Source organism: Oncorhynchus mykiss, chromosome 1, assembly GCF_057628025.1.
Source record: "Oncorhynchus mykiss isolate SJ-2025 chromosome 1, ASM5762802v1, whole genome shotgun sequence".
NCBI lineage: Eukaryota > Metazoa > Chordata > Actinopteri > Salmoniformes > Salmonidae > Oncorhynchus > Oncorhynchus mykiss.
In genome coordinates, this window is record NC_143022.1 from 18,522,120 (window position 1) to 18,537,664 (window position 15,545).

The 15,545-nt window shown below is 39.6% G+C and overlaps 1 protein-coding gene across 1 annotated transcript; it reads left to right on the forward strand.

The window, feature by feature from the left end:
• Nucleotides 1-1,983: 1,983 nt before the first annotated feature.
• LOC110493709 (interleukin-6 receptor subunit beta) lies at nucleotides 1,984-15,288 on the forward strand. The gene is made up of 16 exons (XM_021568167.3): nucleotides 1,984-2,268; nucleotides 3,204-3,324; nucleotides 5,418-5,590; nucleotides 6,028-6,105; nucleotides 6,276-6,352; nucleotides 6,462-6,489; nucleotides 6,678-6,800; nucleotides 7,071-7,150; nucleotides 7,274-7,502; nucleotides 7,618-7,782; nucleotides 7,911-8,009; nucleotides 8,119-8,280; nucleotides 11,599-11,757; nucleotides 12,024-12,093; nucleotides 12,247-12,322; nucleotides 13,022-15,288. The coding sequence occupies exons 1-16, from the start codon at nucleotides 2,205-2,207 to the stop codon at nucleotides 13,334-13,336; spliced, it is 2,019 nt and encodes a 672-aa protein (XP_021423842.3). The 5' UTR covers nucleotides 1,984-2,204; the 3' UTR covers nucleotides 13,337-15,288.
• Nucleotides 15,289-15,545: the final 257 nt, after the last annotated feature.

The following is a 15,545-nucleotide window of genomic DNA, read 5'->3' on the forward strand; positions in this document are numbered from 1 at the left end:
GAAACATCTAAAGTGCTCAATATTGTTATTTTCCTGAACAAACAGCTCTGTCATAATCCACTCACACCTCTCCATCGGGCTTGGGGCTTGCTATCAACACGAGATGCACCTCCCATTCCCACTCACACTCTCTCAAAAAAAACCAAATAGATTAAAAGCTGATCAATCGCTTTCAATTTGAGGATAGATATTTATTTCGAATAAATTGACTTCAAAATACTTTTGTTTGTGATATATTGAAAGCGTAAAAACATAATATTGTGGTTGATATGTACATTTAAAACACTATTACAATTTCAAAAATATCCAGAAAGAATGTGCTTTTGTGATCCGTATTAAGTTTTACAGAGCTTAAAACAGCAATGCTGACCAATTCAGTCCCCATATTTCTCCTGTCCGTCCACTGATTTGATTTTCTCTGGCGTCAGCTCTCTTTCCAGCTTTGACACAAAGATGGAAGAGACCACTTAGAATAGAACACGCCATTTTTTTCAAATTTCGCCTAAAATGACATACCCATATCTAACTGCCTGTAGCTCAGGTCCTGAAGCAAGGATATGGTACCATTTGAAAGAAAACACTGAAGTTTGTGGAAATGTGAGTTGAATTTAGGAGAATATAACACACTAGATCTGGTAGAAGAAAATACACTGAAAAAACCCACTTTTTTCTACAACCATCTTCGAAATGCAACAGAAAGGTCCCAGTTCTAGCCATCACTCTGGTTCTAATTCCGATGGTGTCCACAAGATGGCAGCAGTGTAAGTGCAACATTTCAGATGGATAACTTGAAGTATAAACAAACTACATGACATTTAGTGTGAAGTCACCCAGGTACATTTGGGCAAGGAGACATTTGCATCCGTATCAAATTTTTCTGCAAGAATATCATCAAATCTGTATACTTGGACTTTGATTTAGCTTTTCTAGTATTAGTAGTCATATTATAAGTTCAACATTTGCAAAACAACCAGTTTTCATAACTTCATAACTCTCCATATTCTTGTAATATTTGTCCAAAAGGAAAAGGCATGCTGTCACACAAGGTTACTCCGGATACTCCCGTAAAGCCTAGCTCATTGGCTATCTAGTTAGCTTTGTTTGACCCCGAAATGTAATTGACGTCAATATAGACAACTTGAAATAACATACAAACAATGTACTTTAACACATTTACAAGCCATGGTTCTCAAAGTTTAGAGAACCATAGTGTATCAAAGACACAGCAACATCCAACAATCACATTACACTGGCTTTACATCCATTCAAGAATCAACCCCGCTAGCTCCGAATAAGTAGAAGGATGGGAATGAATCTCTGTAACATCTTACATTTGTGTGAATTGTCATTTTTTATTGTGTTGGCTAAAGCATTGTACAGCAGATAAAATGCACAAAATAAGTAATACTTCTGGTGAGGAGCACCATAGCTTACGATAGACCTGGAGTGGAGTTCCTCTTGAAAGGCAATTTGCGTATGGAAATATAACACACATTTAATAGGTACATTTTTACATTTTTGTAGGTATGACGTGAATGAGGCAATGGTAAAGAAATGCATTCATTTCAGGGAAACTGAAAATGGGAATCCAATTTGAGGATGTAAGAGAGGGTTGGATTATGGAAAGTTTCAATCTTTAGCCTCAAAATTGACCTCACCTTCAGCTGATTCCCAGAAGGACCTCCCAAAGTAGCTTCATTCAGATTGGTTGAGCAAACCATTGTAAAGAAATGCTTCTTAACCTCTGTAATGTCTGATGCTTTTGATATGAAAGTGTCCATCAAAGCCTGAGCTGGTTGTTTCAGGAGCAGTGTGAAAATAGATGATGCTACTGTGTGGGAAGGTATGTTATTTTCGGTCACCCCAGGAGATCGCAGTGGCCAACTCTGTAACGATACGCCAATGTGGCACCTTAATCCCCCAACAGTCAGAACAGTCCCCTCCCCCAACACGGTGGTTTGTGGTTGAGAGTCTGCTTGCTCTGTCTTTCTACCTGACAAAAAACAAGAGTATGCTGACATTTCTCTCCCCACAGTTTCATTTACAAGAAGAGTAACTGAAACAGGTTTGAGGACATCTGCATGGAACAGTGTTAACAGTCCAGCAAACCCACGTCTCCTTGGCTATACGCAGACGGATCAACCCTGGATAACCACCTGTTTGGACACTTTACACACTAACTCCCTCAGGGGGTTGTTGAGGTGATGGAGGCAAAGGAACACTGGTCCCTGCCAGGGTTTCTGGTTCTTGCTATGGTAATAGCTCAAGGTACTATTATATTTCTCTCTACTCAGCGGCTTTCAGTGGCTCTTGGCTCAGTATCAGTTCTTTTCAGCTTATCTCTGTAGTGATACCCTTGTCATACTGCCAAAACCATAAGAGAACGCTAAAATGCATTTACTGTGATCAAGGTGTGACAATGCGGAAGCTTTTGGTTAGCTTGTGACAGCGCTGCTACTGTAAATGATCTGTACAGAACTACAGCTGAAATATGTGTAGAATTTATTTCACACTGATAGTTACAATTATATTTCTATCTCATTTTTGAAATACTCATTTGGGGATGCTTATGCAAAGTAACATCTAATGTGATATAATGAATAATAGTAAATTCCACTCATAATATACAGTGCCCTCCATAATTATTGGGACAGTGAAGCATTTTTTCTTCTTTTGGGTCTTTACTTCAAAAGTTTGGATTTGAAATCAAACAATGACTGAGGTTAAAGTGCAGACTGTCAGCTTTAATTTGAGGGTATTTTCATCCATATCGTGTGAACCGTTAAGAAATTACAGAACTTTTTGTACATAGTGTGCCTCTACAAACCTGTTGGATGCATTTGCTGTTTGTTTTGGTTGTGTTTCAGATTATTTTTACCATTCATTTCTATTGGGGGTCTATGTCCAAAAAGTTCTGTAATTTCTAAACGGTTCACACAATATCAATCAAAATACCCTCAAATTAAAGCTGACAATCTGCACTTTAACCTCAGTCATTGTATAATTCCAAATGCAAAGTGCTGAAATACAGACCCCAAAATAACAAAACATGCTTGACTGTCCCAATAATTACGGAGGGGATATTCAGTTTAACTCTACCCTCTTTGGTGAGAGCAAATAAGTTGAAGACATACTACTGAAAAGGACAGCAACTCATAATTTCTCTCTTCATTTAAACACTCTTTTTACATTTCTTAATAAAGGGACAACTTGTAAATGTCTTTCTAGTCCTCAATGCTACAAGAAAACTGAAAAAGCTACCACCTATACGTGTGAATGGACGTCTGGGTCTATGCAAAATGCCACCTATGAGCTTTTTTACAAGTAAGTTAGCTATGCATGGTTGTGCACTTTCCATAAGTCACACAGACAGAGACCTCAAACTCAGTGTGTTATTAGTATGCCTCCATGAACCTGGCAGGATCCAGTTTGCTATTACAGTGCATTCGGAAATATTCAGACCCCTTGACTTTTTCCACATTTTGTTACGTTACAGCCTTATTCGAAAATGTATTAAATCATGTTTGTCCTCACCAATCTACACACAATACCCAATGATGACAAAGTGAAAAAAAAATGTTTTTTTAAATGTTAGCAAATTTATAAAAAATTGAAAATAGAAACCTTATTTACATAAGTATTCAGACCCTTTGCTATGAGACTCGAAATTGAGCTCAGGTGCATCCTGTTTTCATTGATCATCCTTGAGATGTTTCTACAACTTGGAGTCCACCTATGGTAAATTCAATTGATTAGACATGATTTGGGAAGGCACACACCTGTCTATATAAAGGTCCCACAGTTGATAGTGCATGTCAGAGTAAAAACCAAGCCATGAGGTCGAAGGAATTCTCCATACAGGATTTTGTGGCCTCCATCATTCTTAAATGGAAGAAGTTTGGAACCACCAAGACTCTTCCTAGAGCTGGCCGCCCGGCCAAACTGGACATTTGGGGAGAAGAGTCTTAGTCAGGGAGTTGACCAAGAACCCAATGGTCAATCGGACAGAGCTCCAGAGTTCCTCTGTGGAGATGGGAACCTTCCAGAAGAACAACTCTGCAGCACTCTACTAATCAGGCCTTTATGGTAGAGTGGCCAGGCTGAAGCCACTTCTCAGTAAAAGGCACATGACTGCTTACTTGGAGTTTGCCAAAAGGCACCTAAAGGACTCTCAGACCATGAGAAACAAGATTCTCTGGTCTGATGAAACCAAGAATGAACTCTTTGACCTGAATGCAAAGTGTCAAGTCTGGAAGAAACATGGCACCATCCCCAGGGTGAAGCATGTTGGTGGCAGCATCATGCTGTGGGGATGTTTTTCAGCGGCAGGGACTGGGAGACTAGTTAGGATTGAGGAAAAGATTAACGGAGAGATCCTTAATGAAAACCTGCTCAGGACCTCAGACTGGGGTGAAGGTTCACCTTCCAACAGGACAACAACCCTAAGCATACAGCTAAGACAACGTAGGAGTGGCTTTGGGACAAGTCTCTGAATGTCCTTGAGTGGCCCAGCCAGAGCCCGGACTTGAACATCTCTGGAGATACCTGAACATAGCTGTGAAGCGACACTCTCCATCCAACCTGACAAAGCTTGAGAGTATATGCAGTGAAGAATGGGAGAAATTCCCTAAATACAGTTGTGCCAAGCTTGTAGCATCATACCCAAGAAGATTTGATGCTGTAATCGCTGCCAAAGGTGCTCCAACAAAGTAGTGATATTTTTGTTTTTTATTTATACATTTCTAAAAACCTGTTTTTGCTTTGTCATTATGGGGTGTTGTGCATAGATTGATGAAATATAACAATTTAATCCATTTTAGAATAAGGCTGTAGCGTAACAACGTGGAAAAAGTCTAGGGGTCTGAATACTTTCCGAATGCACTGTATGTCAGAGACCTCTGACTTAGTTACTTTATGCTATGACAACAAGTGTTGTGAAATGTGAGTGTGTGTGCACGTTATGTGGACTGGTAGATAAAGCAAGGCTGACAGTGTGAAGACAGTTAATCCTCAAGCACAAGGCACAATAAACTGTAGTATATCCCCAATCAATAAACTATTCATCCTTTTCTGTTTCTGAAATGCATATATTATTATTTGACCCTGCTGGTCATCTATGAATGTTTGAACATCTTGGCCATGTTCTGTTATAATCTCCAGCCAGCACAGCCAGAAGAGGACTGGCCACTCCTCAGAGCCTGGTTTCTTCCTAGGTTCCTGCCATTCTAGGGAGTTTTTCCTACCTACCGTGCTTCTACATCTGCATTGCTTGCTGTTTGGGGGTTTAGGCTGGGTTTCTGTATAGCACTTTGTGAAATCGGCTGATGTAAAAAAAGGCTTTATTACTACATTTGATTGATTTGATATCTGTTTAGTGTGTGTGTACCAACTGTTGCTGTCATCCTTAATGTTTTCAGGCGCTCCAATTCTACGGAAAAAAAAAAATCATTGGGCAAAAATCAGCAGAGCTATATCTTTGTGAATGACGATAAAGTGCTCGAAAAAGTGCCCGTGGATCTATGGGTGGTTGCTTATATGGGCAACTGGAGCTGCCAGTCACTCAGTACCTCTGTTCGACTTAATGAAAGTGGTAAAAAATCTTTTTTTATTCACAAGATTCTGTTTTTCTATGTAAAATACAGGCTAAGTAATACAACATGCAGACAGTCAAAACATTAAACTCAAAACACATCTTCCAGATAGCCTTGGGTGCCTGATTGACTTTCCTACCCGCCATGTCTTTCCAGTAGCCCTACGTGATCTGTCCTGTTTCATCTGGTCCTTTTAATTGCACTATTGATTGATGCACTTGATTTTATGATTTGATGTACTGCACTAGATTCTCTGTAGGCCTACTTTTAATGTAAGATGTCATTGAGTGTCCTGAAAGGCATCTGCCAAATAAAAAGTACTATTATTATTAAGAATCCACAAAGGACTTCACATGAATAACCATGGTATGATTTTAATCCCAAGAGTCATATTGTAATCCTTGTTAAGGTATAACGTTTTGTTATTTCCCTGCAGTTAAGTATGAAGCGCCCCAAAATATGTCTATGTCAAGATCCTCAAGTAATCTTACCCTCAGCTGGGTTAACAAGGAAGGTAATAAAGGCCATGCTCAAAGTGAACATTTTCCAAGATTCAAGAGTTTATAAGATATCAGATGAGATGTGTTACATTTCAAGTAACACCAGAGAAAAGAGGCTATGAGTCAAATAAAAATGTAGTCGTAAAGAAATGCAAACCATTCTTAAAGGACACTTTTGTCACAGAAGTGAAAAATCACATGCCGGAAGATGTTGTATTAGAGGTCGAGTTCAGAACATTAGAGAAAACCTCCGTGGAATGGGTAAGATCTCTTCTTTTCCTTGCAACAATGCTTCCATTCGTTGTTTTCTTATTTTCTGATGATTAGTATTTTTGCCTTAATTAATTTTATATTTTCTCTGTTGGTTTAGAACACAACTGAAACAGAAGTCAAACAAGGTGAGCTACTTTCAGTTTCACTAAGCTCTTTTGAGAAATAAGCATCCCTTTCTGGCATATCCGAAATGCAGTAGAGCGACAACACATTGTAATGTTTGTTTGGGTCTGAATAAAATTCAGCCTGAGTGTTCGAAACAGTGCAAAACTATCACTAGAGTGAGACTGTAAACCTGTGTTTGTCTGTACAGCCATGGTCACTCTGGAGATTCTCCAGAACCAACACATGTACCAACTGCAGGTCAGACAAAAGTCCAAGCATGTCAAACGTCCCCTGTGGAGCGACTGGACTCCAATCTTGGACGTTCCCACTGGTGAGCAATGGATATTTCACTGTAACACTCGCTGCAGCCGCCTACAGTCCAACTCATCAGGTTTAGGTGCTATTTGAAATCAGTCAATTCTGTTCTTACATATAGGCCTACTGCAGTAGATGATGTTCGGAAATAATGTCCGGTTCTTCAATTCATGAATTTCATTTTAATCTTCTATATTGTCTGAATTTTGAATTGACTGACTCTGCCCCAAGATAGAGACATTTTCCTGGCTTACCATTTCTGGTTGTAACTGTAATTTTGTTGCAGAAATCCAAAATGCCACAGAGGTTAAGTGGACAGTGGAGGATTTTAACAACGGTACCCGACTCCTCAATCTGACTTGGGGTGTAAGTTACAGAATGTTACACAGCGTTGAAAATTAAACAACATTCTAGAATCTGCTGATTACGATCAGGCTCAAATTGTGTTTTAAACAGCTGCATAACTTAATTTGTACCCGTGTCTTCCAGACACCACCTTATCCAGTCTCTGTGGGACAGGTGAATTACAACCTCTCTCTCCATATTTGGCCTTGCCAACTAAAGCGAAAGAACCACACCAATATCACTACCACTGAGTTTAGTGTTTATGTGACTTACTCTGCTGTCAGTGGTTACATTTTTGCCTTTAATAAGGTGGGAAAGTCATCGCAGACACATATCCTTGTCCCAGCAAAACATCTTACATATCCCAGGAAGTGTAAGTATGTGTGTGCGTTTGTGTGTGTGTGTTCGTTTGTGCTTTTGCTTCATTTATTTCTACACAATGATGTTCATTCCTTAAATCAACATTTTGTTATTTCATTTCCAATTAGCTTGGCCTGATGACAAACTCATCCCACGCAATTATAACCCTCGCCTTAAAAATTCCTGTCTGGAATGGTACAAGCTAACAGACGGAGAAACACAACCAGCCAAAGTGAATATATCAAAAATTATGAATGGAACAGTGGAGGAAACACTCAAATCTGTCAGACAAAGTAAGGGGGAACTTCACGAAAAGTATATATTTCTTAAGAATAAGAAATGTCTGTTCGTCTTACTGTGATAGACCAAGATATATAGTATCTCTCTTGAAATGAAGATAATGTCTGGTTTTGATTTTTAGAGATGGACGACTATGTACGTTACTTTTACCTCGTTCACAAACAAACTGATGGAAAGCCACAAACAACAGAAATGCGTCTCATGTACAAAAAAGAGGGTGGTAAGCAAAGCTCATATAAAAAAATCTAACTGTCACAGCAATGCTAGATGATGTAGTTCTTTACTACAAAATACTGTATACAGTATTTAACAGGAATATCTTTTTTCAGCAGCTAGTAAGGCACCTGAGGATTTCACGGTTAATGTAGTAACCAACTCTGCAGTGCTGCATTGGAAACCTATTCCTGTGCAAGACCAGCAAGGCTTCCTTACACACTACGAAGTCTGCTACACAAGAAGCCAAAATAATGGGGCCCACATTGACATAAAAAGTAAAGTTATCCTCCTAACTAGATGAGTTAATGCTCTGTGGTGAACATGTGTAATTGTGTAATGAATGAATTAAAATAGTATTTACAGCACCAGTCAAAAGTTTGGACATATCTACTCATTCAAGGTTCTCTTTATTTTTTACTATTTTCTACATTGTAGAATAATAGTGAAAGACATCAAAACTATGAAATAACACACATGGAATCATGTAGTAAACAAAAGTTAAACAATTAAAAATATATGTTGTATTTTAGATTATTCAAATTAGCCACCCTGTGTCTTGACAGTTTTGCACTCTCTTGGCATTCTCTCAACCAGCTTCACTTGGAATGCTTTTCCAAAGCTCTTGAAGGCGTTCCCACATATGCTGAGCACTTGTTGACTGCTTTTCCTTCACTCTGCGGTCCAACTCATCCCAAACCATCTCAATTGGGTTGAGGTTTGGTGATTGTGGAGGCCAGGTCATCTGATGCAGAACTCCATCACTCTCCTTCTTTGTCAAACAGCTCTTACACAGCTTGTAGGTGTGTTGGGTCATTGTCCTGTTGAAAAATAAATGATACAGTGCCTTGCGAAAGTATTCGGCCCCCTTGAACTTTGCGACCTTTTGCCACATTTCAGGCTTCAAACATAAAGATATAAAACTGTATTTTTTTGTGAATAATCAACAACAAGTGGGACACAATCATGAAGTGGAACGACATTTATTGGATATTTCAAACTTTTTTAACAAATCAAAAACTGAAAAATTGGGCGTGCAAAATTATTCAGCCCCCTTAAGTTAATACTTTGTAGCGCCACCTTTTGCTACGATTACAGCTGTAAGTCGCTTGGGGTATGTCTCTATCAGTTTTGCACATCGAGAGACTGAAATTTGTTCCCATTCCTCCTTGCAAAACAGCTCGAGCTCAGTGAGGTTGGATGGAGAGCATTTGTGAATAGCAGTTTTCAGTTCTTTCCACAGATTCTCGATTGGATTCAGGTCTGGACTTTGACTTGGCCATTATAACACCTGGATATGTTTATTTTTGAACCATTCCATTGTAGATTTTGCTTTATGTTTTGGATCATTGTCTTGTTGGAAGACAAATCTCCATCCCAGTCTCAGGTCTTTTGCAGACTCCATCAGGTTTTCTTCCAGAATGGTCCTGTATTTGGCTCCATCCATCTTCCCATCAATTTTAACCATCTTCCCTGTCCCTGCTGAAGAAAAGCAGGCCCAAACCATGATGCTGCCACCACCATGTTTGACAGTGGGGATGGTGTGTTCAGGGTGTTGCTTTTACGCCAAACATAACGTTTTGCATTGTTGCCAAAAAGTTCAATTTTGGTTTCATCTGACCAGAGCACCTTCTTCCACATGTTTGGTGTGTCTCCCAGGTGGCTTGTGGCAAACTTTAAACAACACTTTTTATGGATATCTTTAAGAAATGGCTTTCTTCTTGCCACTCTTCCATAAAGGCCAGATTTGTGCAATATACGACTGATTGTTGTCCTATGGACAGAGTCTCCCACCTCAGCTGTAGATCTCTGCAGTTCATCCAGAGTGATCATGGGTCTCTTGGCTGCATCTCTGATCAGTCTTCTCCTTGTATGAGCTGAAAGTTTAGAGGGACGGCCAGGTCTTGGTAGATTTGCAGTGGTCTGATACTCCTTCCATTTCAATATTATCGCTTGCACAGTGCTCCTTGGGATGTTTAAAGCTTGGGAAATCTTTTTGTATCCAAATCCGGCTTTAAACTTCTTCACAACAGTATCTCGGACCTGCCTGGTGTGTTCCTTGTTCTTCATGATGCTCTCTGCGCTTTTAACGGACCTCTGAGACTATCACAGTGCAGGTGCATTTATACGGAGACTTGATTACACACAGGTGGATTGTATTTATCATCATTAGTCATTTAGGTCAACATTGGATCATTCAGAGATCCTCACTGAACTTCTGGAGAGAGTTTGCTGCACTGAAAGTAAAGGGGCTGAATAATTTTGCACGCCCAATTTTTCAGTTTTTGATATGTTAAAAAAGTTTGAAATATCCAATAAATGTCGTTCCCCTTCATGATTGTGTCCCACTTGTTGTTGATTCTTCACAAAAAAATACAGTTTTATATCTTTATGTTTGAAGCCTGAAATGTGGCAAAAGGTCGCAAAGTTCAAGGGGGCCGAATACTTTCGCAAGGCACTGTAGTCCCACTAAGTGTAAATCAGATGGTATGGCGTATCGCTGCAGACTGCTGTGGTAGCCATGCTGGTTAAGTGTGCCTTGAATTATAAATACATCACTGACAGTGTCACCAGCAAAGCACCCCCACACCATCACACCTCCTCCTCCATGCTTCACGTTGGGAACCACACATGCGGAGGTCCTTTCACCTACTCTGCGTCTCACAAAGACACGACGGTTGGAAGCAAAAATCTCAAATTTGGACTCATCAGACCAAAGGACAGATTTCCACCGGTCTAATGTCTATGGCTCGTGTTCCTTGGCCCAAGCAAGTCTCTTCTTCTTCTTATTGGTGTCCTTTAAAAGTGGTTTATTTGCAACAATTCAACCATGAAGGCCTGATTCACACAGTCTCCTCTGAACAGTTGATGTTGAGATGTGTCTGCTACTTGAACTCTGTGAAACGTTTATTTGGGCTGCAATCTGAGGTGCAGTTAACTCTAATGAACTTATCCTCTGCAGCAGAGGTAACTCTGGGTCTTCCTTTCCTGTGACGGTCCTCATGAGAGACAGTTTCATCATAGCGCATGTTGGTTTTTGCGACTGCACTTGAAGAAACGTTCAAACTTCTTGACATTTTCCTAATTGACTCACCTTCATGTCTTAAAATAATGATGGACTGTCATTTCTCTTTTCTTATTTGACCTGTTCTTGCCATAATATGGATTTGGTCTTTTACTAAATAGGGCTATCTTCTGTATACCAACACTACCTTGTCACAACACAACTGATTGTCTCAAACGCATTAAGAAGGAAAGAAATTCCACAAATTAACTTTTAACAAGGCACACCTGTTAATTGAAACGCATTTGCGCAGACTACCTCATGAAGCTGATTGAAAGAATGCCAAGAGTGTGCAAAGCTGTCATCAAAGGAAAGGGTGGCTCCTTTGAATAATCTCAAATATAAAATATATTTTGATTTGTATAACACTTTTGGTTACTACATGATTCCATGTGTGTTATTTCATAGTTGATGTCTTCACTATTATTCTACAATGTAGAAAATAGTAAAAAAAATAAAAACCCTTGAATGTGTAAGTGTGTCCAAACTTTTGACTTATAAATATTAATATCACATTTCTGTCTCTTATCAGAGTGTCACAACATTTCAGCATCAAAAACAGAGTACCTTATTCAAAACCTGACACCTGAGTCCGACTACAATATCTATCTTGCTGGAGCAACAGCTGCAGGCTCAGGACGAAATATATCTATCCATATCTTGACAAAGCCTCAACACAGGTCCATTACTGGTATGAATCAAGAAGATAGGAAGGATTTTTAATGGCACAGACTATACTAGACCAGAGAACAATCAAAATATTCAAACTATTTTGAAATAGAGAGTACATACATTCATGTTATGATTATATTTTATTTCAGTTGGGATTTTTACTATTCAAATGATTGACATGTGGATGCTGCCTGAATTATGTGTTCATACAGATTCAAGATGCTTAACACTAACAACTCACCAACATAAAATAATAAAATAATCTTCTTTATCTTCTCCAATAAGGCTGGATGATAGCTGGCAGAATTGTTTTAATTGCAATATTAATAACAATATGCTTATTTATCATCAAGAGGTGAGCTGATATATATATATTTTTACAACACATCTTCAGGACTAGCAAGAAAACCTGGTCTATCCGGGATGAATATTGTTCATTTTATAAAAACATCAACAAGATTTCACACATCATACTAAACAGCATCTTTACCTTTATTCTAATTGTCAGACATAAAAGCAAGATCTTCCCACCAATACCACGTCCTATGGTCGCAGAGTCCAAGAACTATCGAGCGAGTACTCAGGTAAGATTCAATTAACAATTTACATATTTAGGATTGTGTTCTTACTTTTCTGTGCAGAACTCCACATTTTCCATAAATATAAAAAAGGTTGGACTGTGCTAGTGTCAGAATATATGCATCACATTATTGATACAAAACAGAATTTAAAATAGACACTTATCACATGACATGCTCTGTTCTTTTACATAAAATCTAAAATGATAGAGTAATGCTATAGCCACGATTGATGCAAAAGTAGTGCAATGACTCGAGCCCTGTGAGACTGTAACCATAAAAGGTAAGGTTAGTGACTACAGCCATAGAGGTGCTTATGTCTATGTGAATTGGTGGGAGGAAAGCACCTGCTGAGCAAACAAAGCACAATCTGAGGAGAAACTGCCTTCTGCACTCAGTCGCCACAAACTTTCCATGCATTCAACAAACAATATTGCACCCCAAAATGTATTTAACAGCTGGTATAGAAACGAATGTGAATGAGGGAAACTTTCTTACGTTTAAATAATGCCTAACTGGTGCGTTATACTTGTAAAGCGTAACTAACTTGAACCTTTTGTCCAAGGCATGTACTGATACTGTTATCATTGAGACATTTGCCTGACTGTTCGAGTCCCTTCGAACCTGTGTAGCCAGAGTTCTGGTGAACTTGGGGCATCTCAAGTCAGGATTTGGTCTTGAATTGGAATGACTTGGTCTCAACAGGACATGTATGAGATTAAGGAAGAGGTGCATGAGCTGCAGCTACATGACAAGAGCAGCCAAGATCCCAACCCTGAGGAAGCCACTCTCCTGGAGGTGTGTGAAGACGAGAACGAGAAGAGCCTTGGAGACTCCAGCACACCAGATGGAGTCAGTGACCCACTGACCTCTGATTTTAAGGGCCAGGTGTTAAGTTTAGAAACCGCCGATCCAAGCCAAGGAGAGATTGACTGTGAAGTCACCATGCTGATGTATAGGAACGGTCTGGTCTTTGATATGAAGGCAGACTCCACCGAGGATGTCGGGACACCACTGTAGACATCACTGCGGTAGCACTTACTTAAAGACTGTAATTAAAATGCATTATGGTGCATTATAAGACTTGTCATAACTTAATCATGCAAGACCCCCTTAACATGGTGTATTGTAGTTTCCTATTGATCCTGAGTAAATAACAGCCATTTTGAGTCAGTTGAGAAACATTACATAATATAAGTAAGCAATAAGGCCCGAGGGGATGTGGTATATGGCCAATACCATGGCTAAGAGCTGTTCTTAGGCATAACACAGCACCCTTAGCTATGGTACATTGGCCATATACCACAAACCCCTGAGGTGCCTTATTGCTATTATAAACTGGTTACTAAGATAATTAGAACAGTAAACAAGTAATTTTGTGTCATGCCCGTGGTTTTCAGCCAATCAGCATTCAGGGCTTGAACGACCAGGTTTATAATAATCCTTACAATAACACATTATAAAAGGTCCAAATCAAATCAAATCAAATTTATTTATATAGCCCTTCGTACATCAGCTGATATCTCAAAGTGCTGTACAGAAACCCAGCCTAAAACCCCAAACAGCAAGCAATGCAGGTGTAGAAGCATGGTGGCTAGGAAAAACTCCCTAGAAAGGCCAAAACCTAGGAAGAAACCTAGAGAGGAACCAGGCTATGTGGGGTGGCCAGTCCTCTTCTGGCTGTGCCGGGTGGAGATTATAACAGAACATGGCCAAGATGTTCAAATGTTCATAAATGACCAGCATGGTCGAATAATAATAAGGCAGAACAGTTGAAACTGGAGCAGCAGCATGGTTAGGTGGACTGGGGACAGCAAGGAGTCATCATGTCAGGTAGTCCTGGGGCATGGTCCTAGGGCTCAGGTTCTCCGAGAGAGAGAAAGAAAGAGAGAATTAGAGAGAGCATATGTGTGGTGGCCAGTCCTCTTCTGGCTGTGCCGGGTGGAGATTATAACAGAACATGGCCAAGATGTTCAAATGTTCATAAATGACCAGCATGGTCGAATAATAATAAGGCAGAACAGTTGAAACTGGAGCAGCAGCACGGCCAGGTGGACTGGGGACAGCAAGGAGTCATTATGTCAGGTAGTCCTGGGGCATGGTCCTAGGGCTCAGGTCCTCCGAGAGAGAGAAAGAAAGAGAGAAGGAGAGAATTAGAGAACGCACACTTAGATTCACACAGGACACCGAATAGGACAGGAGAAGTACTCCAGATATAACAAACTGACCCTAGCCCCCCGACACATAAACTACTGCAGCATAAATACTGGAGGCTGAGACAGGAGGGGTCAGGAGACACTGTGGCCCCATCCGAGGACACCCCCGGACAGGGCCAAACAGGAAGGACATATTCATACATGTTCATAACAACTTATAAAGAATTAGATCTACAGACTTTAAGTAAAGTGTTACCAATACTGCTAGGGCCTGTGACGGTGGCCTGGCTGGGCCGTTTAGCACTTTGCCTGTTCAAATGACCAGGATAATTCATTGACAGATTATTACTGTAGATGTAAATAGTTTGCATTGACGTGAGCGGCTTGAAAAAGTATTTTTTGTATATTATTTTATGTTATAGATGTACCTTGTTAGCAATAAGGACTGTGTTGATTTGTGTTGTCTTCTACAATGTAGAAATGCCTTGGAATAGTACTGAATAATAATTACTTTTATCATTATAATGTTATATTTAAAGGCCTTCTATAGTGAGTAAAAGTAAACCTTCTAAAGTGAGTAAGTAAAAATCATACAGGGGTAGTAGACAACAAGTGAAACTGAAGTGTGAACTTCCCTTGTAAGAACTTTTACTCAGTAGGCTAGACAGGAAGTGGTGAGACACAGAACACTGGCCTAAAACCAACCTATGTATGTACATTACCAGGATGACAATATTGCTGACTCATTCATGTTTATGGTTGTTAGTGTTTCATCTCAACCTACTTAAGAAATGGAAAATAAAATGTTTCTGATGACGGTGTTCACCTTCAAAAATGTTTTTTTTTTAAATGTTCTTTAAGGCGTGAATTCTGAATTCAGAGAATGGCATGTGTCTCAGAATGAATAGCTGTTTTAAAAGAACATCCAAATAGCATATTTAATCTCGTAGACCTGTGTATTTAACCACACATCAGATCAAGATGATAGTGTGTATATACACACTATCTATTGTGGGACAGATTCTGGTCAGATTTGGGTTACTATTGTGAACCACAAACATGGTACATTGAAT